The sequence below is a fragment of the Octopus sinensis genome, linkage group LG6 (assembly GCF_006345805.1).
Source record: "Octopus sinensis linkage group LG6, ASM634580v1, whole genome shotgun sequence".
Taxonomy (NCBI): domain Eukaryota; kingdom Metazoa; phylum Mollusca; class Cephalopoda; order Octopoda; family Octopodidae; genus Octopus; species Octopus sinensis.
The window spans coordinates 12,689,898-12,699,957 of NC_043002.1; the positions used below are offsets into that span (position 1 = coordinate 12,689,898).

Sequence of the window (10,060 nt, forward strand, 5' to 3'; positions counted from 1 at the left end):
CCAGCTGTAATCAAAAAGTATCCAACATACTTTGCGCAAAAGATTTTTTAAAGTCAAATTTTAAAATAAATATTACTTGTTTTTTGGCCAAAGGTCGGATAATTTTTGACTACACCTAGTATTTGTAAATTTATTGGAATTTATAAATATTATGCACTAAAATGTTTCAGAATTCAAAAATTAAAGAAATGGATGAAATTCAGTTTTGCAGTTTTAAAGAACTTTATTTTTCACAAACAAGCATTTCTAAAAGTTATTGTATTTCAAGTCGTACTGGTTACAGAGAACAGCCTTGCTATCATTGCTGATCTTGAAACGCAATTCTGAAATATACAAAATATGAATATATATACATAGATATAAAAAAGATATAAAAATGCTTTTAAAAATCTAGAAGTTAATCTTATCTTTCAAAAATAAATCCTTGTAGGTAAAAGACTTAAATTAGAAAATTGCGATCAAGTGTCTATAGTATTTGCATAATTTACTATTTTTCTTTAGCCCTGGGACACATCGGAACGCTTAATCAATTACCATGGCATATTACTGACGAAGATCACAACATTCCATATGAATGTGACTTTGGTCGATCACAGTATATAAGGCCAGCAATTGCCAATGACGATAGAAGCCGATACCAATAACACCACTTTATATTCATTTCTTTACTGCCCACAAAAGGCTATACACAGAGGAGACAGTCAAGGACAAAGAAACGGATTAAGTTTATTATATCGACCCCAGCGCGTAACTGGTACTTATGTAATCGACCACGGCGGAATTTGAACTCAGAACGTAACAGCAGACGAAATACGGCGACGCATTTCACCCGGCGTGCTAACGATTCTGCCAGCTCGCCGCCTTGCATAATCATTTCTACTACAGGAACAAGGCCTGCAATTTTGTGGAGGGAACTAGTAGATTGCGTGAACCCCAGTATTTCACTGGTACTTATTTTATCGACCTCGAAAGGATGAAAGCGTGATGTTATACTCGGCGGAATTCGAACTCGAGTATAAACAGCCGGAACAAACACAGCTAAGCATTTTATCCGACGCTCTAAAGGGATTGATAACTCACCGTTTTAAACGGTTTCAAATTTTGAGACAAGGCGAATCATAGAGGAGTTAATGTTTGTACAATTTTCGTCCCTTCTATCAAAAACATTCTGACAGTTTTACTATTACTATGGCCGCTAGGACCCTAGATCTTTCTGTAATGCGATAATTTAGAAATAAACATGTCAAACGAAATATGATAAAATGAAATATAAAGAGGTTACTTACATTGGTTTTGACAATATGGCGGAGGAATTTCGCTACATCTTTGAGTTTGGGGGTCAAAGTAAAGATTTAATTGACACGGCATGGAAGGGTATGAGGTACGCTTGAAACAGGGAATATACCTGTGGCAGTCACTAGGGTCACGGTTCATCCCGTCTGGGTATTGGTTACAGAGAGGATCATCTGAAGAGAAAATGTTTTAATAAATTTTAATGCAAGCGCGATAATTAATTTTGGTCATATCTTGATTTTTAGAAAATGTAGTCACAAGGACCATATATTATGAAATCGTATCAAATGATACAATATATACATCAGTTCACATATATACAAATGCAGATATATATTACTTCAGGTTTTCGTAGAGGAAAGACGCGTTGGCTTTTGCTCTGTGAAAAAAACAAGAAGATTTGCATAAATCGACGAAATAATCTACTAAAACTAACAAAACGTAGAACTTGTTAACTCATAACGATCTACTAAAATACATTAATTAAAAATATATTAATTAAAAACGTAATATATTTCGCTTGAAGCCAAATATAATACATTAAAGTTAGTTACGCATGCTAGATTCTTCGCCGAAAAAGCACGTGGTGGCAAGTCTTTAACTTATCTCCAACCAAATGTAAGAGGAAAAAGAATTGTTCTCTTTTCTGTTTTGAATGAAAACTTCTTCGTACAAGCACGAAGGTTTGGACTGTATATTTTACGATAAGTAACGTTTTCATATTTTTGTTTATTATTTTTTATTTTCCTTTAATGTAAGCTAACATCTCAGTTACGATTTACGACGCCATCTTTGTTTACATTCTGAGAATAACTTTCTTTCAATTTCTGTTTCGCTTTCAATCTATCTTTCATTTTATCACTATAAAACTAATATTTAAAAATTCTTTTCATATGTTTATTTTAACGTAAGCTACGACTGAGCTAGAAATATAATCGTAATTTTATCGTAATTTCATTTTATCGTAATTTCATTCTATCTCTATAAAACTAATATTTAAAAATCCTTTTCATTTGTTTATTTTCCTGTAATTTAAGCTTACGACTGAGAAATATAAGAGCATAGACAATTGCTAGTGGTGATCCGCCGAACAACATCATCACTGCCGCGCTAAAGAACAATGGATTTCATAGAACCATTGAACAAATAGAGCGAAAGAAAGGTGAATTTATCCGGTCTTACATGCTTATAAGACCACACATCAAAACATTGGATAACATAATTGAAAATTATTGTGGCAAGGCTGATGAGGATGAAGAGGACGAAAAAAGCGAAGGAAGCCGGAAGTCTCTGTGATCCAGGAGTTCCTCTGGAAAATGTATCACCTACCTCGGTGACCGACCGTGTAGTGAAGGATAGGGTAGCCAAGGGAGCAGAAACCGGAAGCCCCCCCTGTACCAGTGGTCCAACAAAGAAATGAGAAATTAGAAATACAGAAGAAAAAAGGAAGGACCGAAAACAAAAATAAGGAGGGAAAGGGAAGAAAAGGAAAAACGACCAAAGCTGAAACCCCGACCCACCACACAAACAGCAGAGAACCCCATGTGGGATCCAATGCCACCCAGTACACTTCAGGAAAGAAGAAAACTGGAAGGCACCGAAGAACCTGTAGATTCTACCTGCGGGGCAAATGTTGGCATGGGGAGGACGGCAAAAACTGCCCGTTCGCCCACCCGACAGCCCACCAGAACTTCAGGGGACTCAAAGAAAAAAGCTTTACTGAGGGAAGGCAAGAAATGTCTCCCAGGAAAACTTTCAAAAAAGAAGTGCGCTCCTCAGATGTTCTGCGCAACGCAGCAGCTGAGCAAGAGTCTTTTTTATGCATGGCACAAAGAATTGTCCAGTAGCTAACCTGGCTACACCAAGCACAGAGAAGGAACCCTGCCCACCACTATGCAAGACCACCACAGTCAACAGACAATGGATGGCCTCCAAAAACGCCTGCACAGGAATCACCCCAATACTTTCAATAATTATTGCACACACCAGAAAAGGTCACAGAAAACGAGAAAGCAACCATACTTTGGGATATGCCAATACACACAGATAGAGAAATTAAGGCCAACAGACCAGATATAGTTGTCAGAGATCACGATGAAAAAAATGCTTTCTAATTGTTGTGTCAATACCAGCAGATGACAACGTATCTCTAAAAGAAATGGAGAAGCTTTCAAAATACAAAGACCTGAAAATAGAGGTAACCAGAATGTGGAATCTAAAAACAGAAACAATACCTATAATAACAGGTGCATTAGGCATGATAAAAAATATAGCAAAAACACCAGGACTTACAAACACATATATATACAGAAAATTTCACTACTAGGCACTGCACACATCCAACGCAGAACACTTTCAATACAGTAACCATCAGAGCACCACAAATCACATCACATACCCAAGGCACACAGAGCTGCGCTCGGTAGTGAAGTGAAAGCACGCTACAAAAATAAAATTACTGAGTAATAATAATAATAGCAATAATGATAAGTATATAGATAAAGAAATTTACCGAATCTTCCTCCATAAACTGGTCGGTCGCAGTCATCATATTGGCTGTTCCGCCACACACAGACTTGTTGAGATTGAGAAAACACAGTTCGAAAGCCACATGCCATCGGTATGGGAAACATAGCATTACATAAGTAGAATTCACTGCAGTTATTTGGGGATCGGACAAAATGTGATCCGGCCCTAATTTGTGTCTGCTGACACAGAGTCATGATACTTTGACTGTAGACTGTTGACACTGCGATCAAGAGAATGGCGGCCACAAAACGGAACTCCATTGTTGTAATTTTATCAATTATAAAATCAAACGAGAGTTAAGACGAATGGCTTGCAAAAACGCTATCACAACAGAATAGTAATCTTCTGTAAATGTGACTCAGATCCCTTAGAGTGAGCGTCTTATATAGGCCTTAAATAGGGTTAGGGTGAGGTTTTGAATTAGAATTAAGTAGTAATTCAGGTTCTTTTTTAAAAATTGATCTAATATTTGGTCTTACTTCTTCAAGCTAACAAGCCTCCGCCCAACGACCGTATTAGGCAACTATTTTATTTGCGTTGTCATTGTTGTAGTTGTTGACGTTGTTGTTATTTTCCTTCTCCCCCTCCTCCTCCGCTTCCTCTCACCTTCAGATTAGTCATCAGTTATGTCAATGGTGATGAAGGAGATGGCCTTAGCGTTTTTTGGTAGTTATTATTATCTTACAATTGACACTACATACATATATGCATATATATATATATGTGTGTGTGTGTGTGTGTGTGTGTGTGTGTTCATAAATATATATATATATATAATTATACAAATATAAATGTATATATATACATATATATATTACTATATATATATATATATAACACAGATAAAACAGTTGCCTGTATTTATATACATATATGCTTATATATATGCATGTAAATATTTATATATATGTATATATATAAATATATGTATATAAATAAATAAATCTATGTAAATATATATATAGATATATATATAGATATATATATACACACATGCACACACACACACACACATATATATATATATATATATATATATATATATATATATATATATATATATATATATATACACACACACACACACATATATATATATATATATATATATATATATATTTATATATATATATACATATACACATACACACGCACGTATAAAATAGACTTTAATTGAAATACAGTTCCCCGAAATTAAACATATCTAATGTAATAAATGTTAATGTCAGTGTGTCACGCTTTTTCAACTTTAATAAATCTTTTCTACGGCAAGAACATGGATTCAAATTTTTCGGAAAGGGATTAGGTTTATTCCATCAACCCCAGTGCGTAACTGGTACTTATTTAATCGACCCCTAAATGATGAACGACAAAGTTGACCTCGGTGGATTTCGAACGCAAAACCTAACGGCAGCCCGCTGGCTAAGCGAGCAGACCAACAGATGAAAGAGTGGGGGAACGAGTGGTGAAAGAGTACACCAAGTATCACCACCCCTACCGGAGCCTCGTGGAGCTTTTTATGTGTTTTCGCTCAATAAACACACACAACGCCCGGTCTGGGAATCGAAACCGCGAGCCTGCGACAGCGTGTCCGCTGCCCTAACCACTAGGCCTTTGCGCCTCCACATATATATATATATATATATATATATATATATATATATATATATAAGAAAGTTGGTTTGTGAAAGCACGTGGTTGAATATATAGAAAATAGTAAAAAGTGAAAAAACTACAGTAGGCTTAAAGGTTAAAAAATATATATTTGAGTCAATATGTCAGAAGAATATTAAAAAAATTTTTCCTACAATGACATAATTTAGCAGAAAGACCGGTTTCACGTTTAGCTTTTCAAATTTCTTACGAACAACCTAAATCACTTAGAAAGATTCTCACAAAGGCAAAATTGTTTTCTAAAATTACGGATGCAAAAGTAAAGAAATGTGGTAGATCGAACTGTGCAATATGTCCAAACCTGCTAGAAGGATAAGAATTCCTCTTTAAAGAGGGACAGAAATTCAAGATCAAATCTAACTTTACTTGTGCCTCTGAAAACATAATTTATGTCATAAAATGCTCGGGCTGCCACCAAGACTACGTGGGATCCACGGGACTATCACTCAGACGTAGATGCACACTGCATCGACAACATATTGCATTCCCAGAATACAGAATGATACCTTTTAGTGAGCACATTGAGAAATGCGCAAAGCAACTACTACCACAATTTTTAATCTTTCCATTTTACCAATGTGCTATCGGATCATCAACACAAATTAGACTAAACAAGGAAACATTCTTCATTGAAAATACATGCCCAGACTTAACCATGCCAACATACTGAAACAGAGAAATTCACACCAAGGGAAAGGAAAAAATTTTAAGCGATTATCTCCCTTACACCGGAAGAAATCACTCATTACTTCCCCTTATTTAGAACTCTTTTAAACATAAACATAACGATAACTCTGTTCAACATAAACATAACGTCGTAAGACATTTGAAAAGCTAAACGCGGAACCGGTCTTTCTTCTAAATTATGTCATTGTAGGAAAACAAATTTTAATATTCTTGAGACATATTGACTCAAATATATATTTTTTAACCTTTAAGCCTTCCGTAGTTTTTTCACTTTTTACTATTTTCTATATATTCAACCACGTGCTTTCTCAAACCATCTTTCTTATCGATATATTAAACACGTGAGACCTAAAATGACACAGAAGACCAACACCTCGGATAAAACTACAAATAAGGAAATACTCAAAGAACTGAAAAATATTAATACACAGCTCATTACACTGAACAACAAAATCGAGCAATCAAACCTACTCGCCCGGGAAAGTAAAAGCAGTGAAGATACAACTCGCTACACTGACCAGGTTAGTAAGGATTTGCAACTGTTATACACAACACAAAATTCAATTTTCATCAACAAATCCGAAAATAAAAAACACACACCAAATGAAACACAGCAGGACATCATACGCACCCAAATTAACCCAGCAAAAAGAAAAATAGGAAGCATTTGGAATACAAACCTGCACAATAGAAAACTCGCCTTCTGGAACATGATAAAAAATTCCAACAAAGCAGATATATACGAGGGATGGATGAACTCAACACCAATTATCCTCCCACGCAAATTCCAGATAAAATTAATTCCTAACGAGCCTGACGGACAGAGAACTATTAGGAAAAAGTCAGCTCTGTTCAATTTAAGATCAGAAATAGAGCTTCTAAGACTAAGGGCCTCCTCAAATGAGGAAAAATTTAAAAGCATCGACGAGGAGATGCACAATATAATACAAAAACATACCGAGGGACAACCCCTCGAAAATACATTAGATCATTGGAACGATACCTGTGAAAAAGAAGAGAGAAATTCTCTCCTGCGCTGGGAGAAAAACATCGATTGCTTCCAAAAATATAGTTCAACTTTCAAAAATGAATTGGGTAAAATAATCCCTTCCTTAAGAAAATTACAAAAAATAAAAAAGAAAAACCAAACAACCCACGAACAACCCCCAACTATCCTCCATACACTAAAAACAGAAATCACCCACAACCAACCTTTGCAAACCACGCAAGACCTAACAGGGAACTAGCTGACAGACGACGCCTCTATGAAATAAATTACACCAAAAACAGAACACACCAACAACATCCTAACACCAGACCCAACCACCATACAGCACAAAACGACACTAGAATAAGAAATACACCACACACAAGTCGCTACTACCCCATGAACCAAAATTACTGGCCCCCACTGAACACAAGACAAACGCAAAAAAACACTATGTCAAGCAACATCCCACATACAAGCAGTTCGAAACAAAAATATTTCACATACAGAAATTTTACACACACCACAAACAAAAACAACCATAGATTCCCCCACACACACAACGATCGGGGGCAACAATACCACCATTCCCCCGACCCAATATCACACAACCTCTCAGACAACTCATACAAACAAAATTACACCCAACATTTTTTAGCCAGGGACCAGAGACTCCAGGACACAGGCTGGAACCTAGTAATAAGGAAATACCGAAGATAATCAATCTTTCAACCAAACCTCTTTCTAACATAAAAATTGACATCCTCTCAAAAGGGCTCAAATTTACACCAACTCCACGCAGAGCCAACCTAAATGAAATCAAGGATAATATAACAGAATTTCGCAGAAAATTAAGACTAGCAGAAGCATCAACCAGTTTCAATACTGAAGATGAATCACTAGTCAAGAACAAAAGTGAACACATCCCACACAGAGGATGAAATAAAGATCTTGACGAAGTCTGTAACCACATTGAGAACTTTCCCTACCATACTATACATAAACAGAAAGTTAACTCAAATTTTAACACTACACAATGGAAGGAACTGATAGAACTTCAAAATGATGAGGATATAACCATTAAGGAAGCAGACAAGGGAAATGCAGTTGTAATAATGGATACATCATACTATAGAAATCTTGTAATCTCTTTACTTGATGACGACCTACATTATGAAAAAATTCCCAACTACACCCCACAAAAAATAATGAAAAATCTATCTTCACTAATTAAAACCCATGAAAAGGAACTAACAACCAAAGAGATTGAGTTTCTAACAAATTTTAAATGCAAACCTAGCCTTTTCTATGATCTGCCAAAAATTCATAAAAGCCAAATTATAAATGAAACCATTAAAAAATCACCAAAGATATACATACACCTAACCCGGGGGACCTAAAACTACGACCCATTGTAGCTGGCCCAACCTGTGAAACACACAGACTAAGTCTATTTATGGACATCCTCCTGAAACCCTTCCTTAAACATATCGATAGCCATATCAGAGATGACTTAGATATGTTAAAACACCTTCCAAAAAAAGCCAAGGAAGAAACAATCCTGGTTTCATTTGATGTAGTTAACTTATATACCAATATACCTCATAATTGTGGACTAGAGGCAATACAGTTCTGGCTGGACCAATTTCCGGAAGAAATACCAAAAAGGATCAGTAAAGAATTCATTACTAAATCAATTGAATTCATCCTACATAATAACCACTTCATGTTTGACAATACATTTTACCGTCAAAAATCCGGAATTGCTATGGGTACAAGAGCAGCACCAGTCATTGCGAACCTAACAATGGGCTACATGGAAATAATCATTTACCAGGAATCTTTATCAATCTTTGGAAACCCCCTTTCTCAATACATAAAAGAGAATTGGAAACGATTCTTAGACGATTGTTTTATTCTCTGGAATGAAAACACAGATAAACTCCTAAAATTTAAAAACCTATTGAACAGCATAAACCCAAATATACAGTTCACAATGGAATACAACCAAAAGGAGCTCCCGTTCTTGGAAATACTAATTTTAAAAATTAACCTTAAAATAGAAACAGACATTTTTTACAAAGCCACAGACGCCAAACAATACCTTCTTTTAAATTCAAGCCACCCAAGACACACTAAAACAAACATCCCCTTCAACCTTGCAAGAAGGATATGCACAATGGTGACAGAACAAAATACCAGGAAATTTAGACTGCAAGAACTCAAAAACACCCTAATTGACAGACATTACCCAGCTCAACTCATAGAGGATGGGATCAGACGTGCAACAGAAATCAACATAGAATCTTTAAGAAAAGTTCAACACAACAACACACCTTCCCCGAAAAATACTACCTTACATATCTACATACAACCGCAGAAACAAAGAAGCCTTCACCATCATCACCCAGAATTTACCAATACTTCATAAGGACCCCAAATTAAAGGAAATTCTAAACATACAACAAATCATTAAAAGCTACAAACAACCTAAATCGCTAAAAAAGATTCTCACAAAAGCAAAATTGTTTTCTGAAATTACGGATGCAAAAGTAAAAAAATGTGGTAGATCGAACTGGGCAACATGTCCAAATCTGCTAGAAGGATCAGAATTCCTCTTTAAAGAGGGACAGAAATTCAAGATCAAATCTAACTTTACTTGTGCCTCTGAAAACATAATTTATGTCATAAAATGCTCGGGCTGCCACAAAGACTACGTGGGATCCACGGGACTATCACTCAGACGTAGATGCACACTGCATCGACAACAGATTGCATTCCCAGAATACAGAATGATACCATTCAGTGAGCACATTGAGAAATGCGCAAAGCAACTACTACCACAATTTCTAATCTTTCCATTTTACCAATGTGCTATCGGATCATCAA

General features: G+C 35.8%; 1 protein-coding gene across 1 annotated transcript; it reads right to left on the reverse strand.

Moving 5' to 3' along the window:
- Positions 1 to 203: 203 nt before the first annotated feature.
- On the reverse strand, positions 204 to 4,181 carry LOC115213541. Its single transcript, XM_029782570.2, has 3 exons — positions 3,806 to 4,181; positions 1,287 to 1,466; positions 204 to 323 (listed from the first exon to the last, which is right to left on the reverse strand). Coding segments are annotated over exons 1-3 (459 nt in total). The 5' UTR covers positions 4,083 to 4,181; the 3' UTR covers positions 204 to 321.
- Between the last annotated feature and the right edge of the window lie 5,879 nt (positions 4,182 to 10,060).

Excerpts from the sequence above, each read along its gene's own strand:
- LOC115213541 (XM_029782570.2), bottom strand. The coding sequence starts at position 4,082 with ATGGAGTTCCGTTTTGTGGCCGCCATTCTCTTGATCGCAGTGTCAACA. Across the intron at positions 1,467-3,805 it reads AGTTTATGGAGGAAGATTCG|ATGATCCTCTCTGTAACCAA; the intron begins GTAAATTTCTTT and ends TTTTCTCTTCAG.